General features: G+C 48.0%; 1 protein-coding gene across 7 annotated transcripts in view; it reads right to left on the bottom strand.

Annotated features, from left to right (window-relative positions):
• The window catches only part of LIN7A (lin-7 cell polarity scaffold A), a 128,142-nt gene that overhangs the window by 28,654 nt on the left and 77,867 nt on the right, over positions 1-21,621 (bottom strand). For all 7 annotated transcript variants that reach the window (XM_077265493.1, XM_077265496.1, XM_077265490.1 and 4 more), the window contains exon 2: positions 10,308-10,426. In XM_077265493.1, the coding sequence (XP_077121608.1) occupies positions 10,308-10,426 (119 nt within the window). The remainder of the gene's footprint in view (positions 1-10,307; positions 10,427-21,621) is intronic.

Here is a 21,621-nt window from a genome sequence, read left to right as displayed (position 1 = left end):
TATCCTTCTCCCCTGCCTCCTAGCCCCCATGTGTCCCCTAGTGCCTGTCTTCCTTGCCCCCTTGTTCCCTCTCCTCTGCCCCCTCGTCACCATTTGCTCGTGTCTTTGTCACTGCCCCTGTATGGAGGGGCTGCATTATACTATGAGGGGGGCTGCATTGTATTCTATGGGGCTTACATTGAATTTTATGGCGGGGGGGGCCCCATTTGGAAGTTCGCACCGGGGCCCATAACTTTGTAGTTACGCCACTGTGCAGAAGACCAATAACCGGAACAACCGAGGGAGTAAGGACCTCTACGCCTTACCTCAGAGACCAGTAGGACAGCTAATTGCAGGTTACCTGTCCACACCTACATCCAGGAGGCACGGTGACCCCCCACAGAGCCGGGTTATCTAGGAGACCCTATAAACAGGCTCAAGCCACCAGTCATATGGGTTTTGTCCTATCCTATATGGGGGACAGAGAGAGATAACATCTGTGAGGACCTTATGTGAAGCCATAGGCAGTAAGGGACTACACCACTACAGCGCAAGGGAAGGCTATTGATTTCCACCTGGACAAGGGGACTCTGGACTTGCCTCTGAACCGGCTGGACTCTGCCTGCCCTGTGGTCTGGTGCTCTGGACTGTGGATGCTGAAGTCTTCAATAAAGGTAAAAAGACTGCAACCTTGTGTCCTCGTTCTTCACTGCGCCTCTCACCATTCTACCATCTACACACCAGGAAGCCCTGGGGATATACTTCACCTGTGGGAAGGTATACCATCTAGCTGCCATAATATCACCCCAGCGGACCCCTTAAAGCAGCGTCGGTCACCCTGACCGAATACCACAGGTGGCGTCACGAACATAAACTCTATCCTTTTAAAGACCTATCCCCTTTTACATGGGCGCCCAGGGCCACGGACTCGGTCGCAGCCACCATGACATCCCCCTGTGAACCACAGGACCCGGTACCGAGTACCCCTAGCCCGTGGGGCGACTCATTTTCATAATCTTTTCAAAAAGGGGTTTTCTTTGATATGCCATAACTTACTTTTAGGAGTGATGGCAAATCACCAGACTACTTGTATGTTATCACTTAACTGATCGAGGGTGTCTGCCAGAACCATGTGTTCTCACTGGTAATTGTCAGGAGTACCATAGGTTGGACTACCACCTATTATAATTTTATGGCATATCCAATTGATACACCATTCCATTATAAGGAAGCAATATCCCTGTATTGATTATATAACCATTTAGAAAAATCACATTAAATATAATGGTCTGCATTATTTATAAAATGGAGAGAACAGTGATAATTGTATTGCTAAATTATTGTAAAAAATGATGATAACAAATAGGATATTTAGAAGCAATATAACATGGCTGGTTCAGCTTGTTGACCAAGGAAACATAAGGCATCTCAGTGATTTCATGAATATCATCATGTTTTGAAATGAGCTTCAATTTAGGCGATTCTAAGGCACTTATCCAGTTGGAAAGAATCTGTTTGGCTCTGATGGAAAATGAGCTTAAACTTGCCCAAACAAACCTACTTGGCTCTTTAATTTCTGTGTCATTAATAATTTCACAGCTATTTGTGTCATAATATTATCCTTAATTAATACTGTGATATTTCTACAGTATTAAGTGATAACTTACTATTTGGGGCATATGAATTAGCAATGTCTAAGGGCTTGTTCACAAATAGCATTTTTTCATTCTTTCATAGGATGAAAAAAAATAGCATTTTATAGTAACAGCAAAATAAAAATACATAAAATAAATGTATGAGGAGAGAGGGGGAAACGTGAGGAGACTATTAAGGGGAGTAGTGTGAGGAGACAGTATGGATAAGAAAAGTGTGAGTGAGCACAGAATAGAGACTGAGTAGTGTGGGGGTAGCATGGGGGAACAGTGTAAGGGTATGTGTCCACGTTCAGGATTGCATCAGGATTTGGTCAGGATTTTTCATCAGTATTTGTAAGCCAAAACCAGGAGTGGGTGATAAATGCAGAAGTGGTGCATATGTTTCTATTATACTTTTCCTGTAATTGTTCCACTCCTGGTTTTGGCTTACAAATACTGATGAAAAATCCTGACCAAATCCTGATGCAATCCTGAACGTGAACACATACCCTAAAGGCCCCGTCTCACATAGCGAGATCGCTAGCGAGATCGCTGCTGAGTCACAAGTTTTGTGACGCAACAGCGACCTCAGTAGCGATCTCGCTATGTGTGACACGTACCAGCGATCAGGCCCCTGCTGCGAGATCGCTGGTCATGTCGGAATGGCCTGGGCCGTTTTTTGATCGTTGAGGTCCCGCTGACATCGCTGAATCGGTGTGTGTGACACCGATCCAGCGATGTCTTCACTGGTAACCAGGGTAAACATCGGGTTACTAAGCGCAGGGCCGCGCTTAGTAACCCGATGTTTACCCTGGTTACCAGCGTAAATGTAAAAAAATAAAACAGTACATACTCACCATCTGATGTCCGTCAGGTCCCTTGCCGTCTGCTTCCCACACTGACTGAGCGCCGCAAAGTGAAAGTACAGCACAGCGGTGACGTCACCGCTGCGCTCTGCTCTCACTGTACGGCGGCACTCAGTCAGAGCAGGAAGCAAACGGCAAGGGACCTGACGGACATCAGATGGTGAGTATGTACTGTTTGTTTTTTTTTACATTTACGCTGGTAACCAGGGTAAACATCGGGTTACTAAGCGCGGCCCTGCGCTTAGTAACCCGATGTTTACCCTGGTTACCCGGGTGCTGCAGGGGGACTTCGGCATCGTAGAAGACAGTTTCAACGATGCCGAAGTCGTTCCCCTGATCGTTGGTTGCTGGAGAGAGCTGTCTGTGTGACAGCTCCCCAGCGACCACACAGCGACAAAACAGCGACGCTGCAGCGATCAGCATCGTTGTCTGTATCGCTGCAGCGTCGCTGTGTGTGACGGGGCCTTAAGAGTACAGCATACCAAGGAGGGGGAGTGTGGTGAGAGGGCATAGTATAGAGACTGGGCCCTATAGAGGGGGCCCAGTATGGAAAAGAGGGGGCAGTGTGGAGAGCGTGTACCACAAGAGGGACAGTGTGGGATCATATTTGGTGCAGGTAATCCAGTGAGGGGCAATTATTTATTCAGAGGCTCAGAGTAGGGCAGACATTTTTATTCAGGAGCATTATAATGACACTGCTATCTTTAAGGGCATTGTGTGGGGATGTGTTGAGGAAGACCAGAGAAGATGGAATTCTGAAGAGACTGTGGATGAAAAACTCATCATGGGGTCTGGACAAGATGAAAAAGAAAAGAAAGAGAATGACTCCAGAGACAAAGTCATCTATCAGGTACCAGGATGCAAATTGTTTTCTATGTGACTGCAGGCTTCTGAATTCTCAGGGTATGTGCACACGCTGCGGATTTTGCTGCAGATCCGCAGCGGATTTGGCGCTGCGGATCCGCAGCAGTTTTCCCAAAGTTTACAATACCATGTAAACCTATGGGGAAAAAAACCCGCTGTGCACATGCTGCGGAAAAATCCGCGCGGAAACGCAGCGGATTATTTTCCGCAGCATGTCAATTCTTTCTGCGGATTCCGTAGCGGTTTTCAACATGCACCAATAGGAAAGTGCAGTTGAAAACCCGCAGAGTGCTTTTGCACTGCGGATTTTGCAAATCCGCTGCGGAAAAATCCGCAGCAGAATCCGCAGCAGAATCCGCAACATAATAATAATAATAATCTTTATTTATATAGCGCCAACATATTCCGCAGCGCTTTACAGTTTAACAGTTTCAAACACAACAGTCATAGGTAACAATGTTAACAATACAGTAATAAAGCAGAATAAAACAAAATAAGACGACCCTGCTCGTGAGAGCTTACAATCTACAATGAGGTGGGGAGATACAAAGTACAGGTGTGTATTTACAATGATGTATTTACAATGATGGTCCAGCCATCTTCAGGGAGTGGGGGGTAGATGGAGATAGCGAATGGGCTACACACACACAAACATAAAATGAGTTTGATTAGTGAAGGTGATAGGCCGCTCTGAACAAATGTGTTTTGAGCGAGCGCCTAAAACTATGCAAATTGTGGCTGGTCCTAATATCTTGTGGTAGCGCATTCCAGAGGATTGGCGCAGCACGGGAGAAGTCTTGGAGTCGGGAGTGTGAGGTACGGATTAGTGCAGAGGTTAGTCGAAAGTCGTTTGCAGAGCGCAGCGGTCGGCTAGGCCGATAGACAGAAATAAGGGAGGAGATGTAAGGGGTGCTGCACTGTGGAGAGCTTTGTGGGTGAGAACAAGTACTTTGAATTGTATCCTGTAATGAATGGGCAGCCAGTGTAACGACTGGCGAAGAGCGGACACGTCCGAGTAACGATTAGCCAGATGGACAACCCTGGCTGCTGCATTAAGGATAGACTGGAGAGGGGAAAGTCGCGTGAGGGGGAGGCCAATTAATAGAGCATTACAGTAGTCCAGACGGGAGTGGATTAGGGCGACAGTGAGGGTTTTTGTTGTCTCCATGGTGAGAAAAGGGCGTATTCTAGAGATGTTCTTTAGGTGTAAGCGGCACGAGCGGGCAAGAGATTGTATGTGGGAGGTGAAGGAGAGATCGGAGTCAAACATAACACCCAAACAGCGTGCCTGCTGCCGGGGTGTTATTATGGTGTCACCCACGAAGAGGGAAATGTCAGATTTAGGGAGGTTAGTAGAAGGAGGGTGCAGAAGAAGTTCAGTTTTGGAGAGGTTGAGTTTCAGATAGATAGCGGACATGATGTTGGAAACTGCGGACAGGCAGTCAGTAGCGTTATGTAGTACAGCGGGGGTAAGGTCAGGGGATGATGTGTATAGTTGTGTGTCATCAGCATAAAGATGGTACTGAAAGCCAAATCTGCTGATGGTCTGTCCAATTGGGGCCGTGTAGAGGGAGAAGAGAAGGGGGCCAAGGACTGAGCCCTGAGGTACCCCGACAGTGAGAGGAAGAGGAGATGAAGTGGAACCAGAGAACAGAACACTGAAGGAGCGTTCAGAAACATAGGAGGAGAACCAGGAGAGAGCAGTGTCCTTAATGCCTAGTGACTGGAGCCTAGAGAGTAGGAGAGGGTGGTCAACAGTGTCGAAAGCTGCAGAAAGATCGAGGAGAATGAGCAGAGAGTGGTCACCGTTACATTTTGCTGTCAGAAGGTCATTGGTCACCTTGATGAGTGCAGTTTCTGTTGAATGTAGGGAGCGGAACCCTGACTGTGAAGGGTCTAGGAGGGAGTGAGTAGAGAGGTAACATGTGCACATACCCTCCCAGTGCGCACTGCATGCTGTCAGGGTTCTCTCATGCCAGTGATTTGCATACATGAGCTCACGTGCCGACTAGATATGCGTGAGCAAAGCTGGACACATCTAGTCAAAATGTGGCCAGTAGTACACAAATCACATACTTGTGCAAAGGAGAATCCTAAAAGTGAGCAGTGCATGCGCTGTGAGAATTAAGAAGCCTGCAGCCACCTATAGTAACTGAAGACTTTCATCTCAAACCTGTACACACCCTTTTATTATAAAATGAAGCCCTGTTACATGCCAATCCAAACAGCCTGTAATATCCTCACTGTCAGGATTCAGCTCTGCTTGCTGGTTCCAGCAGTCATCACATGGCCCCTTCACTTATATGTGATTTTCATACTTATGGTCCTGTGACAACGAGCTTTTCTTCCTGCTTCTCTCAGTTTTTCCCTGAACATTGAATTAGGGCGAGCAGATTGTCGGTGTGTAACTAATAGAGATAAGCGAATAGTGAAATATTTGGAGTCGGGAAAATGGGAACAAATACTTTCTAATATCCGTGTATTTGTACCGAAAAAAGAATCCAATGCACGTCAAAGGGAAAGCCAGATATTTTTCTGCTGGACCCAAAAAACAAGTCTGGGGGCCTGAGAAAAAAGCTGAAATGGATCGGATAAATACCGTAGATATATTTGAAAAGCTGGCAAATCATCTGCCACTTACAGTAAAATCACAACGTGACAGGTTAGAATAGAATACAGGGTGGGCCATTTATATGGATACACCAAAATAAAATGGGAATGGTTGGTGATATCAACTTCCTGTTTGTGGCACATTAGTATATGGGAGGGGGAAAAATTTTCAAGATGGGTGGTGACCATGGCGGCCATTTTGGATCCAACTTTATTTTTTCCAATGGGAAGAGGGTCATGTGACACATCAAACTTATTGAGAATTTCACAAGAAAAACAATGGTGTGTTTGGTTTTAATGTAACGTTAGTCTTTCATGAGTTATTTACAAGTTTATGACCACTTATAAAATGTGTTCAAAGTGCTGCCCATTGTGTTGGATTGTCAATGCAACCCTCTTCTCCCACTCTTGACACACTGATAGCAACACTGCAGAAGAAATGCTAGCACAGGCTTCCAGTATCCGTTGTTTCAGATGCTGCACATCTCGTATCTTCACAGCATAAACAGTTGCCTTCAGATGACTCCAAAGATAAAAGTCTAAGGGGGTCAGATCGGGAGACCTTGGTGGCCATTCAACTGGCCCACAATGACCAATCCACTTTCCAGGAAACCGTTCATGTAGGAATGCTCGGACCTGACACTCATAATGTGGTGGTGCACCATCTTGCTGGAAAAACTCAGGGAAAGTGCCATCTTCAGTGCATAAAGAGGGCCACACATCATCATGATGGTCATCGTGGGTCAGTTGAATGGCCACCAAGCTCTCCCAATCTGACCCCCTTAGACTTTTATCTTTGGGGTCATCTGAAGGCAATTGTCTATGCTGTGAAGATACGAGATGTGCAGCATCTGAAACAACGGATACTGGAAGCCTGTGCTAGCATTTCTTCTGCAGTGTTGCTATCAGTGTGTCAAGAGTGGGAGAAGAGGGTTGCATTGACAATCCAACACAATAGGCAGCACTTTGAACACATTTTATAAGTGGTCATAAACCGGTAATCAGCATGAACAGGGGAGAATGATGATAGTTGTATTCAAGTGAGAACAATGACAGCAGGCGGTGGCTGATGGGACTATTACTCCCATCAGCCTACACCTGCCGCCCCTAATAACAGTACCAGCAGGAGCGGCTGATGGGAGTATTCCTCATCCACCGCCTGCGTGAAAAGTCAGTGAGTACGCAGTTCAAGCTCAGTGACTTCACAGTTCAAGCTCAGTGACTTCACCGTAGATCACGGTGAGAATTTCACACCATGATCTGCTGTGAAGTCACTGAGCTTGAACTGCGGTGACCTCATCACTGACTTTTGCTCATGGTGCTGAGGTCACCGCAGTTCAGCCCTGCTGGGAACGCAGCCTCAGTGATGGGAGTCTAATAAAAGACTTTATTCAGGCTTTGTCTTTATTTACTATATATCTATAGGATTAGCAACTGATGGGTGTCTCATAGACTCCTCTCCATTACTAAGCCGTGAACTTGATGTCACCTCACAATACAAAGGTGCCATGAACCCCACAAATATGAACTCCACTTGCCACCACTACAGGGCAAGTGGGAAGAGCCGGACAAAGCGCCAGAATTGGTGTATCTAATAGATGCGCCATTTCTGGGTGGCTGCGGGCTACTAATTTTAGGCTGGGGGGCAATATCCATGGCCCCTTACCAGCCTGGGAATACCAGCCTCCAGCTGTCTGCTTTAGCAAAGCTGGTTGTCAAAAATGAGAGGGACACCACGCCATTTTTCAAAAATATTTATTTAAATAATTAAAAAATATGGCATGGGGACCTCTCTATTCTTGATAACCAGCCTTGTTGAAGCTGACAGCTGAGGGTTGCAGCACCCAGCTGTGAGTTTTGCCTAGCTGGTTATCAAAAATACAGGGCAACCCAAGCAAGCAAGCCCAGCCTGTTCATTGGCTGTAAGTAAAGTGCCAAACATGCTGAGTGGTTCACTTGAATATACCAAGGTGAATAGCAAATTACTCACTGAGTAACGAATAGTTCAAATACCATACTATTCATGCTATTGTCTTCGCTCATCACTAGTAACTTAGGCTACTTTCACACTAGCGTTAACTGCAATACGTCGCAAATGCGTCGTTTTGCCGAAAATACGCATCCAGCAAAAGTTCTTGCTGGATACGTTTTTTCGTCATAGACTAACATTAGCGACGCATTTGCGACGCATTGCCAAACGTCGCGTCCGTTTTGCGACGCTTGGGCGTGTGGTAGCGGACCGTCGGGAGAAAAAACGCTACATATAACCTTTTTTGCTCCCGACGGTCCGCTTTTTCCGACCGCGCATGCGCGGCCGGAACTCCGCCCCCACCTCCCCGCACTTCCCCGCACCTCACAATGGGGCAGCGGATGCGTGGGAAAAATGCATCCGCTGCCCCCGTTGTGCGGCGGAGACCACGCTAGCGTCGGGAACCTCGGCCCGACGCACAGCGACGGGTTGTTCCCGACGCTAGTGTGAAAGTAGCCTAAGTGTGAAAATCACATGTGCTTAAATGGGGTGGGGGTGCCAAACTGAATTTTTGCCCCTGGTGCCAGAAAACCTTGATGCACCTCTGGCCTAACCAGCCCTGTATAATATTATTTAGTTTTAATTAATGTTTAAAAAAAGTTTTATTTCAAAAAAAAAATTATAATGTCAGATTTTCCTATGCTAATTAGGGCTTTGACTAATCAATGGGATGTTAGTTTCCCCAGACTAGTCAGCCCTCTTTCCATGATATAAATGATATACACTCACCGGCCACTTTATTAGGTACACCATGCTAGTAACGGGTTGGACCCCCTTTTGCCTTCAGAACTGCCTCAATTCTTCGTGGCATAGATTCAACAAGGTGCTGGAAGCATTCCTCAGAGATTTTGGTCCATATTGACATGATGGCATCACACAGTAGCCGCAGATTTGTCGGCTGCACATCCCAAAGATGCTCCATACAAGGCAGGATGGATCCATGCTTTCATGTTGTTTACGCCAAATTCTGACCCTACCATCCGAATGTCGCAGCAGAAATCGAGACTCATCAGACCAAGCAACGTTTTTCCAATCTTCTACTGTCCAATTTCGATGAGCTTGTACAAATTGTAGCCTCAGTTTCCTGTTCTTAGCTGAAAAGAGTGGTACCCGGTGTGGTCTTCTGCTGCTGTAGCCCATCTGCCTCAAAGTTCGACGCACTGTGCGTTCAGAGATGCTCTTAGGCCTACCTTGGTTGTAACGGGTGGCGATTTGAGTCACTGTTGCCTTTCTATCAGCTCGAACCAGTCTGCCCATTCTCCTCTGACCTCTGGCATCAACAAGGCATTTCCGCCCACAGAACTGCCGCTCACTGGATTTTTTTTCTTTTTCGGACCATTCTCTGTAAACCCTAGAGATGGTTGTGCGTGAAAATCCCAGTAGATCAGCAGTTTCTGAAATACTCAGACCAGCCCTTCTGGCACCAACAACCATGCCACGTTCAAAGGCACTCAAATCACCTTTCTTCCCCATACTGATGCTCGGTTTGAACTGCAGGAGATTGTCTTGACCATGTCTACATGCCTAAATGCACTGAGTTGCCGCCATGTGATTGGCTGATTAGAAATTAAGTGTTAACAAGAAGTTGGACAGGTGTACCTAATAAAGTGGCCGGTGAGTGTATATACAGTATAACTGATAATATCATTTGCAGTAGCTTCACTCATGCAAATCTCGCCCCATCGACTAGCCAAAGCCCTAATTAGCATAGGAAAAGCTGACTTTATAAATGCTTTTTTTAAAACATTAATTAAACTGAATAACATTCTGCAGGGCTAGTTTAAAGGAGAAACACAAGAACACTGTCCTTTTAAAATAAATTGTGTGCTTGAGGAAGGGACTTGTGGTCCAGACTAATTGAGGTAGGAACCTCAGCACCACAAAAGAAAATAAGACTGTTGGTCGTGTCACGATCAGAGTTACCTTGTCGTGGTGGGATGGCTTTTATGCAATTTTTTTTTTTTTTAATCAAAAACAGTATTACTAAAAACTGTGTTATTTAAATGCACTTTTTTTTGCTTTTTACTTAGTTACAGCAGGGTTTTTGTTCATTTTTTTCTTGCATGTTTACATATGGCAGATTTGTTGCAAGTGTTCCAGAAATCTGAATACGTTTTTTTTTTTTTTAAATGCATGCAAATTCTGCAGAAAATAATCTTTACAGATGAACCGAATGGATTTTCTGTTGAGGACCGATTATTCAAAATTTATATTTACTTTTTCAACAGAGAAAAAAAATATATAAGAAGTTTTAAAAATAATGACAGGGAATGAATTATCAAAAAAACAGCATTGTTTTTTTCACATGCATAGCCATTATCATACCTCCCTTATAGCAGTACAGAATTCACTTTGCAGAACTTTCTTCAGAGACTGTATCTTGTGAACTGGCACCTCTCCTGAATTTTCCAACTTCTCCAACAATTGTATAGCTCTGGCAACATCTGAATAAGAAAACCAAAAGCAATTATTATGCATAGGCAAGCAAATACAAAGCCCATCACAGCAGACTGGCTCAGAGGAAAGGCGCTTACTACTGACAATTATTCCAGTATTATAAGCAATGAGTTTCAGTGAAGAATTGTACGTTGCACTTTGTTTTCAAAATGTAAAGGCTCTGTACACTATTACCAGATATGGCTTGTCACTTAGCACATGAAATGTTCATTTATTTGGCATATTCTAGGTTAAAATTCTACTTCTGAGAATAGAGAAGAATGAGTCAAGTTCAAATCTAAGGCCTCATTCAGACATTTGTGAGTCATTTAAAGCAGGCGCCCTCTCCTTGATTTTCAAAGATAAAACAAAACACCATTAACGTCTTGTGCTATTCATGTCTGTGGTTTTATTTTTGGAGATTGTGTATTCGACCTGAGCTTCCCTCTCAGAGGGGCCCATGTGGACCTTTGCTACTTTTAAATGTATCGGTGTGTATGCTACAATGAGATGTGCAGCATTTCAAAATGCTCACTGCAGAAACCGGAGCTATGGGGGAATGAGGAGGAGAGATGAGTATTGGATTTTTTAAGCCAGTGGGAACACTGTTGTGGCCAGAATACTGTAAGAGGACTATGGGGGTGCATTATACTATGTATAGGACTATGAGGAGTGTATTATACTATATGGAGGACTATAGGGATTGCATTATACTATATAGAGGACTATGGTGAGTGCATTATACTATATGTAGAACAATGAGGAGTTCAATATATGGTATGGAGGACTATGGGGGTGCATTTTACTGTATGGAGGACTATGTGTCACACACAGTGTAGGATAGACTAAGGGTACTGTCACACAGTGCCATTTTAATCGCTACGACGGTACGATTCGTGACGTTCTAGCGATATCCATACGATATCGCAGTGTCTGACACGCAGCAGCGATCAGGGACCCTGCTGAGAATCGTACGTCGTAGCAGATCGTATGGAACTTTCTTTCGTCGCTTGATCACCCGCTGACATCACTGGATCGTTGTGTGTTACAGCGATCCAGCGATGTGTTCGCTTGTAACCAGGGTAAACATCGGGTAACTAAGCGCAGGGCCGCGCTTAGTAACCCGATGTTTAGCCTGGTTACCAGCGTAAACGTAAAAAAACCAAACAGTACATACTCACATTCCGGTGTCTGTCCTCCGGCGTCTCAGCTTCTCTGCACTGTGAGGGCCGGCAAGCTGGAAAGCGAGCACAGCGGTGATGCGGTGACGTCACCGCTCTGCTTTCCGGCTATGGCGCTTACACAGTGGAGAGAAGCAGAACGCCGGGGGACAGACACCGGAATGTAAGTATGTACTGTTTGTTTTTTTTACGTTTACGCTGGTAACCAGGGTAAACATCGGGTTACTAAGCGCGGCCCTGCACTTAGTAACCCGATGTTTACCCTGGTTACCTGGGGACTTCGGCATCGCTCCAGCGCCGTGATTGCACAGTGTGACAGCAGTCTACGACGCTGGAGCGATAATCATACGATCGCTGCGACGTCACGGATCGTGCCGTCGTAGCGATCAAACTTGCACTGTGTGACAGTACCCTAAGTGCAACACAAAGAGATAAGGGAAAGGGAACCAAACACTAGGGAAGGGGGAGTGGAGACCCCTAGACAGATCTAATGTCACCCTGTCTGTCCTATCATCCCTAAATAGGTTCCACACCTATTGCCAAACAGGATATCTAATCTCTGCCTGACCCTGGTGATAAGCCCTGCACCAAGAAGGAAAGGATGTGCACTAGTCAATCCCCACTACTGCTAAAGACATCTAGGATACACAAAACAGGGGAACACTTAGCTTGAGAAGACTCAGAGAGAAACAGACGTCCTTAAGCAACACCAAGGAGGAAGATAGCCATCTGCAATAGCTCCAAGCCTCAACAAGTGCAAATAGAAAATATCACCCACGCTGAGACCTTCTGCAGGCAGATGCAGTGCAATGGTCTGCAGCCTCTGACACATCTGTGATACTATGTGGAGTGCATAATACTATATGGAGGACTATTGGGAGTGCATTATACCATATGGAGGACTATGGTGAGTGCACTATACTGAATGGACGACTATGGGAAATGCACTGTACTATATGGAGGCCTATGGGAGTGCATTATACTATATGGAGGACTATGGGGAGTTTACTATACTATACTACACTTATTTGGAGGGCTATGTGGGAGCCCCTAAACTGTATGCAAGCGATTATACAGTGTGAAGGTTTGTGTGGGGTCACTCATACTGTGTGGAGGGCTATGTGGGGGCCATTACACAATGTGGAGAGGTATGGGGCCATTATACTCTATACAGGCTCTTTATCCTCCATGGAGGGCTGCAATGGGGTCACAATTGGGGAATCATACTGTGTTGGAATCACCATACTTTTCTGGGAGAATTGATTGGTGGGGTACAGTAAGGTCTTCATAGTGTGTGTGTGTGTGTGTGTGTGTCTGTGTGTGTGTGTGTGTGTGTGTGTAAGATACTGTGGAGGATTCACTGTGGGGGTATCTCACATTGTTTGTGGGGTATGTTTGTTGACATCATACTGTATGAGTGCAATGGAAGGGGAATCTAGGGTTCCAGTAGGAGGAATACTATATGGAAGACTATGGGGAGTGCATTATACTATGTGGAGGACCCCGGGAAGTGCATTATACTATGTGGAGGACTGTAGGAAGTGCATTATACTACAGTTACGTCCATATATATTTGGACAGAGACAACATTTTTCTAATTTTGGTTATAGACATTTCCACAATGAATTTTAAACAAAACAATTCAGATGCAATTCAGATGCCACCCTGTTTTTAAAGGGACCAAAAGTAATTGGACAATTGACTCCAAGGGTATTTCATGGACAGGTGTGGGCAATCTCTTAATTAAGTCATTCTCAATTAAGCAGATAAAAGGCCTGGAGTTGATTTGAGGTGTTGTGCTTGCATTTGGAAGGTTTTGCTGTGAAGTAAACATGCGGTCAAAGGAGCTATCCATGCAGGTGAAACAAGCCATCCTTAAGGTGCGAAAACCAAAAAAACCCATCCGAGAACTTGCTACAATATTAGGAGTGGCAAAATTTACAGTTTGCTACATCCTGAGAAAGAAAGAAAGCACTGGTGAACTCATCAATGCAAAAAGACCTGGGCGTCCACTGAAGACAACAGTGGTGTATGATCGCAGAACAATATCCATGGTGAAGAGAAACCCCTTCACAACAGCCAACCAAGTGAACAACGCTCTCCAAGAGGTAGGCGTTTCAATATCCAAATCTACCATAAAGAGAAGACTGCATGAAAGTAAATACAGAGGGTTCATTGCACGATGCAAGCCACCCATAAGCATCAAGAAAAAGGATAGACTGGACTTTGCTAAAAAACATCTAAAAAAGCCAGCACAGTTCTGGAAGAACATTCTTTGGACAGATGAAACCAAGATCAACCTCTACCAGAATGATGGAAAGAGAAAAGTACGGCGAAGGCGTGGTACAGCTCATGATCCAAAGCATACCACATCATCTGTAAAACACGGTAGAGGCAGTGTGATGGCTTGGGCATGCATGGCTGCCAGTGGCATTGGGTCACTAGTAGTGTTGAGCATTCCGATACCGCAAGTATCGGGTATCGGCCGATACTTGCGGTATCGGAATTCCGATACCGGGATTCCGATACTTGCCGCGTATCGGATACCGGAATCGGAAGTTCTAAGATTCAAAAAGCAGAAATTCAGCCAATGAGATTGATTCCAAGTGTGGGCACATCCTGTTTAGCATGGAGGGCATGAAACTACTGGCAAGGCTGTGATTGGCTGGTGTAATGATGTCATGATGCAGTTTAAAAGTCGCTGGCGCCATTTTGCGATCACTCTGCTGTGAATTCAGTTAGTGACAGGACGCTGTTTGCTGACTGAGGGACAGTTTAGAGATAGCGATTTGCTTCTTTGTGCTTTCCAAAGGCTAATTTAGCAACCGCTGTGTTCACCTACTATTCACCTTGCTTTTGCCTTGTAGCGCTGTTTTCACAGCGATCTGCAGGGTCTGTGTGTGTGTGTGTGTGAGTGCAGCCCAGTCTCCAGTCTGAGTGCAGCCACATAGGCCATCCATAGTTGGTTGTATTCAGTTCAGGGAGGGTGGTTCATTGCCTCATACTGTTCCTTTTTTTTTTTTTTTTCCCAAGTAGTGTAGTCTGCTGCTAATTTATTCAAAAAAATCCTATTAGTGTCTTTCCACCCGTCTCCAGCTAATTTGTGGAAAAACACTACATAGGATAAAGTAGAGGAGGGTTTTTGGGCCTTGCAGCGCCGTTTACGGCTGTCTGCACGGTCTCCGTGTGACTGCAGCTCGCCCTGTAATCTGTGAGCAGCTGTAGCCTGGTTGTCTCCAGCTCAGGGTTTTTCACTGCGTCATACCGCCAAATCAATTTTCTTTTTTTTCAAAGTAGTGTAGTCTGCTGCTAATTAATTTTAAAAAATCCTATTAGTGTCTTTCCACCCGTCTCCAGCTAATTTGTGGAAAAACACTACATAGGATAAAGTAGAGGAGGGTTTTTGGGCCTTGCAGCGCCGTTTACGGCTGTCTGCACGGTCTCCGTGTGACTGCAGCTCGCCCTGTAATCTGTGAGCAGCTATAGCCTGGTTGTCTCCAGCTCAGGGTTTTTCACTGCGTCATACTGCCAAATCAATTTTCTTTTTTTTCAAAGTAGTGTAGTCTGCTGCTAATTAATTTAAAAAAATCCTATTAGTGTCTTTCCACCCGTCTCCAGCTAATTTGTGGAAAAACACTACATAGGATAAAGTAGAGGAGGGTTTTTGGGCCTTGCAGCGCCGTTTACGGCTGTCTGCACGGTCTCCGTGTGACTGCAGCTCGCCCTGTAATCTGTGAGCAGCTATAGCCTGGTTGTCTCCAGCTCAGGGTTTTTCACTGCGTCATACCGCCAAATCAATTTTCTTTTTTTTCCAAATAGTGTAGTCTGCTGCTAATTTATTCAAAAAAATCCTATTAGTGTCTTTCCACCCGTCTCCAGCTAATTTGTGGAAAAACACTACATAGGATAAAGTAGAGGAGGGTTTTTGGGCCTTGTAGCGCCGTTTACGTCTGTCTGCACGGTCTCCGTGTGACTGCAGCTCTATCTGTTGTCAGTTCAGCCCCCAAAAAATAAATAAATAATAAAGTTCACCAAACACACCAGTTACACCACTTTACATTTCTGTAGGCCACATTAGCTCATATTAAAGTCTAGTCCACACTTTAGATAATTAGTGCTTCTTATACCTGTTAGGAGGAGTTGCTCAGGAATAAGCACACAAATCCGTTAGTACTTTTCTGCTTATCTTTATCAGTCAACCAAGATGAAGAAGGCAGTGAGTAAGGCACGGGGGCGTGGGAGCCGTCGCGGAGCAGGGAGGGGACGTGGGGATTCTGTGCCTGCTGCGGGCACCGGTGACTCATCAGCACCCACTTTCACCAGGCAACAGTCATTCATGCGAAGCTTTGTGTCCGAGCGCCGTACACCGCTGCTGCGTGAAGAACAAATTGAAGCTGTTGTCGGATGGATGGCAGCTAATGCATCAACTTCCATTAGTGCCACATCCTCTCAGACACAGAGCACTGGAGAGCAGCCATCTGTCTCTTCACCACCTGCCAAATTGCCCAGGCAGACAGAGAGCCCAGGACAGGAGCCGTCTCTACTTCTGTTCTCTGAATCTCTTGGCTTGGAAACAGGGGGCCAGCCAAGCAGCATTGGAGAAATGGAAGAAGAGGCAGGGTGCAGTGATGCCCAACAGCTTTTTCTGTCTTCCTCTGAAGAGGCGGGTGGGCCAGTGGCTCCGGTCACCACATCGCAGGCCGCATCAGCTGATGATGACACTCAGGTGCCACTTACTGGTGCGTGCTCTGCTGCTGAGACTACCCAGGAGGAGCAGTTGGGGGCAGAGGGTAGTGTAGATGATGAGGTCCTCGACCCATCTTGGCGTGAGGGACAGGAAGGTGGTGGGAGCAGCTCTGAGGAAGAGATTCCCCGTACGGCCCAAAGAGGGAGAGGGAGGGGGAAGACTGCGGATCCTGCAGCCTCCGCTTTGGCACCCGTTAGGAGCATGTCTCTTCCAAAAGCCAAAAAGGGCGCTCCCAAGACTTGCAGTGCCTGGTCCTTTTTTGACACAGTTGCAGATGACATTTGCTATGTCAGATGCAACGTGTGTCATCAAAAAGTCAAAAGAGGGAAAAATGTCAGCAACCTCAATACCTCCAACATGTGGAAACATGTGCGCAACAGGCACCCGGCGGAGTTAGAAAAACACACTGAAGAGGTAGGCCAACCAACAGCGGCAGCTACCACCTCTTCAGCTCGTGTTGCCTCTTCCTCTACCTCACACGCAGCTGGTTCGGCGTCCTCCCAGGATCGCCGTGGAAGAACCTCTGCCCCTGTTGTCCAGAGACCCGCTGTAATTCCACCCGCAGCGCCACTTTCCCAGTCATCCACACACTCCCAGCCCAGTCTACAGCCATCGGTAGTACAGGCATGGGAGAAAAGGCGGCCTTTCTCGTCAAACCACCCACGAGCACAGGCTCTGACTGCAGGCATTGCCAAACTTCTGTCACTGGAAATGCTGTCATTCAGGCTGGTGGAGACTGACAGCTTCCGTGACTTGATGTCATTGGCAGTCCCACAGTACAATGTGCCCAGCCGCTTTTACTTCAGCAGGCAAGCCGTCCCTGCCCTGCAGAAGCATGTGGAGGGACACATAAAACACGCGCTACTGAACGCCGTCAGTAGCAAGGTCCACCTCACCACCGATGCGTGGACCAGTCAACATGGACAGGGGCGATACCTTTCCCTCACTGCCCATTGGGTTAATGTCGTTGAGCCGGGTACAGACCATGCGAGTGGCGCAGGACGTGTCCTGCCCACTCCAAGGATTGCAGGAATCCATTCTGTACGCATTGACTCCTCCTCTTACACCAGTTCCTCAGAATCATCGCTGCAGGAGCCGTCACAGTCCACCTCCACATGGACCCGTGATGAACGTGTACCTGTTACGACCGACATGAGCACAGCCGTGGCCAAACGTCAACAGGCCGTCTTGAAATTAATTTTCTTGGGGAATCGTAGCCACACAGCGCAGGAGCTCTGGAATGCCATCAAGCAGGAGAGCGATGTGTGGTTTGTGCCAGCGAATCTCCAGCCAGGCATGGTAGTGTGTGATAATGGCCGAAATCTGGTGGCAGCTCTGGGCCTCGGCAACCTCACTCACATCCCATGTCTGGCACATGTGCTCAATTTGGTCGTGCAGAGCTTTTTGAGGGACTATCCGGATCTTGATGCACTGCTGCACAAGGTCCGCCTAGAGTGTGCTCACTTGCGGCGTTCCAGCACGGCAAAAGCGCGCATTGCGGCTCTGCAGCGCCGACACCGCCTGCCGGAACATCGCATCATATGTGACCTACCTACCAGGTGGAATTCCACGTTACATATGTTGGAGCGGTTGTGTGAGCAGCAGCAAGCTGTAATGGAGTACCAGCTGCTTCAGGCGCAAAAAAGTCGCAGTCAGCGCCGTACAGACTTCACAACCACAGAGTGGGCCACTATGAATGACGTCTGCCAGGTTTTGCGTCCCTTTGATTATTCCACGCGGATGGCGAGTGCAGATGATGCACTAGTCAGCATGACTGTCCCCCTTATCTGCCTGCTTGAAAAATCACTGCAAGCGCTAAGGGATGATGTTGTGGAAGAGGTGGAGGATGAGGATTCACCATTTCCATCATCTTCTGGACAGTCAGCGCCACGTGGTTCCTCACAAACGCGTAGGCAGGGGACCGTTTGTGAGGAGGATGAGGAGGAGTCAATGGAGGAGGAAGACATCCGTCCAGAGGAGGGAGTTACACAATTGTCCAGTACTCAGTGTGTACAGCGAGGGTGGGGTGATGACGAGCGGGCAGAGATCACGCCTCCAGCAGGGGACAGCGTTTCTTGGGCAGTTGGCAGTCTGCAGCACATGGTGGATTACATGCTGCAGTGCCTGAGAAACGACCGCCGCATCGCCCACATTCTCAACATGTCTGATTATTGGGTGTTCACCCTCCTCGATCCTCGCTACCGGGACAACGTAGAAAGCCTCATCACACCGTTGAACCGGGAGCGAAAAATGCGGGAGTACCAAGACACACTGGTCAATTCCATCATCTTCTCCATTCCAACTGAGAGAAGTGCTGCTAGTGCATTCCAAAGCAGCTCAGTGCGTCCAGGCCGTGGTGGAGGCTCTGCACAAAGAGGGAGCAGAAGCAGTGCCTCTGCCCAAGGCAAGACCAGTATGGCCGAACTGTGGCACAGTTTTCTGTGCCCGCCACAAAAGTCTACACCATCACAGACGGCTCCAGTCAGCAGGAGGCAACGGTTCCGTCAGATGGTGACAGACTACATGTCTTGCCCTCTTGCTGTACTCCCAGACGGCTCTTCCCCTTTCAAGTTTTGGGTCTCAAAGCTGGATACATGGCCAGAGCTAAGCCAGTATGCATTGGAGGTGCTGTCTTGCCCTGCGGCCAGTGTATTATCGGAACGTGTCTTTAGTGCTGCAGGTGGTGTACTAACTGACCGTCGCATGCGACTATCCTCCGATAACGTTGACCGGCTTACTTTCCTGAAAATGAACAAGGCCTGGATCTCGCCGGAATTTGCCACTCCTCCTCCTGATTGAATAATTAGGTCACTGTATACGTTATCCAGGTCTCCTGTTGTGTTCATCTTTCTACCACCTGAACTTAAATTCCTGGGCTCCAACACCGCCAGTTGAGGCTCAGACGTGCCGTCTGCACAGTCAAAACATACGACCCAGTGTTATTGGGTTTCAGTAACGTCAGCTGATCCCCAGCTGTGTAGCCGGCAATGTGTCATGCGACCGCCACGCTGACACAACAACTGAAATGTAAGGGAATCTGTCCCCCCCCCCCAAGGCGTTTGTTACTGAAAGAGCCACCTTGTGCAGCAGTAATGCTGCCCAAGGAAAAGGTAGCTATTTTTGTTTAGCTCCTTGCACACGCAGAACTTAACACTTATAAAATGTGTCCACTGATACCGTAAAACCGTCCCGGAGGTGGGACTTTCCTTCGTAATGTGACGCAGCCCAGCCGTCATTCCTACCCCCCCGGCGCCGCGCACCGGCTCCTCAGCGTTGTTTTATTCCGTCCAGGAGCCTGCGCTGTTATGTTATCCCGTGGCCAGGCACACTTAGCGCTGCCCGTCTTCTGGCATCATTTGGTGTCTGGATGGCTGCGCCTGTGCGGCCGCGCTGGCAGAGAGCCCGCCTCGCAGTGTCTTCTGATTTAATCCCACTGGGGGCCTGGGATCCATGGACATGCGCAGTGCATATCTGAACCTCCACCTCTCACTCATTTCCCTATGGCTTCTTCAGACTGTTCGGTGTCAGCTGGTCCCTAACAGCATGCCACGGCCGTGACACCGCACAGTCTGAAGAAGCCATAGGGAGATGAGTGAGAGGTGGAGGTTCAGATATGCACTGCGCATGTCCATGGATCCCAGGCCCCCAGTGGGATTAAATCAGAAGACACTGCGAGGCGGGCTCTCTGCCAGCGCGGCCGCACAGGCGCAGCCATCCAGACACCAAATGATGCCAGAAGACGGGCAGCGCTAAGTGTGCCTGGCCACGGGATAACATAACAGCGCAGGCTCCTGGACGGAATAAAACAACGCTGAGGAGCCGGTGCGCGGCGCCGGGGGGGTAGGAATGACGGCTGGGCTGCGTCACATTACGAAGGAAAGTCCCACCTCCGGGACGGTTTTACGGTTGCAGGGGACACATTTTATAAGTGTTTAGTTCTGTGTTTGCAAGGAGCATGATGAAAAGAGCCACCTTTTCCTTTTGCATCTTTTGTGCTGCACAAGCTGGCTCTTTCAGCTACAAACGCCTTGGGGGGGGGTTAAAGGTTCCCTTTCGACTTTCTCAGGCTTCGGCCTACATTGTGTTCCTCTGCTTTTCCACCTGTCCCTGGGCTCCAACACCGCTAGTTGTTGCCTGGTAGTGCTGTACGCACAGTCCCAACAGTCGCTCCTCTGTTATTGGGGTTCAGTAACGTCAGCTGTTCCCCTGCTGTGTGTGTGGCAATCCCTCCTACCTCCTCCAACCTCCTCCTCCTCCACCTGTCCCTGGGCTCCAACACCGCCAGTTGCCGTCCAGAAGTGCTGTACGCACAGTCAACAGTCCCTCCTCTGTTATTGGGGTTCAGTAACGTCAGCTGTTCCCCTGCTGTGTGTGTGGCAATCCCTCCTACCTCCTCCAACCTCCTCCTCCTCCACCTGTCCCTGGGCTCCAACACCGCCAGTTGCCGTCCAGAAGTGCTGTACGCACAGTCAACAGTCCCTCCTCTGTTATTGGGGTTCAGTAACGTCAGCTGTTCCCCTGCTGTGTGTGTGGCAATCCCTCCTACCTCCTCCAACCTCCTCCTCCTCCACCTGTCCCTGGGCTCCAACACCGCCAGTTGCCGTCCAGAAGTGCTGTACGCACAGTCAACAGTCCCTCCTCTGTTATTGGGGTTCAGTAACGTCAGCTGTTCCCCTGCTGTGTGTGTGGCAATCCCTCCTACCTCCTCCAACCTCCTCCTCCTCCACCTGTCCCTGGGCTCCAACACCGCCAGTTGCCGTCCAGAAGTGCTGTACGCACAGTCAACAGTCCCTCCTCTGTTATTGGGGTTCAGTAACGTCAGCTGTTCCCCTGCTGTGTGTGTGGCAATCCCTCCTACCTCCTCCTACCTCCTCCTCCTCCACCTGTCCCTGGGCTCCAACACCGCCAGTTGCCGTCCAGAAGTGCTGTACGCACAGTCAACAGTCCCTCCTCTGTTATTGGGGTTCAGTAACGTCAGCTGTTCCCCTGCTGTGTGTGTGGCAATCCCTCCTACCTCCTCCAACCTCCTCCTCCTCCACCTGTCCCTGGGCTCCAACACCGCCAGTTGCCGTCCAGAAGTGCTGTACGCACAGTCAACAGTCCCTCCTCTGTTATTGGGGTTCAGTAACGTCAGCTGTTCCCCTGCTGTGTGTGTGGCAATCCCTCCTACCTCCTCCAACCTCCTCCTCCTCCACCTGTCCCTGGGCTCCAACACCGCCAGTTGCCGTCCAGAAGTGCTGTACGCACAGTCAACAGTCCCTCCTCTGTTATTGGG

Source organism: Ranitomeya variabilis, chromosome 5 (assembly GCF_051348905.1).
Source record: "Ranitomeya variabilis isolate aRanVar5 chromosome 5, aRanVar5.hap1, whole genome shotgun sequence".
NCBI classification, from domain to species: domain Eukaryota; kingdom Metazoa; phylum Chordata; class Amphibia; order Anura; family Dendrobatidae; genus Ranitomeya; species Ranitomeya variabilis.
The sequence above is the reverse complement of the archived record's forward strand: the minus strand, read 5'-3'. Positions and strand labels throughout refer to the sequence as shown.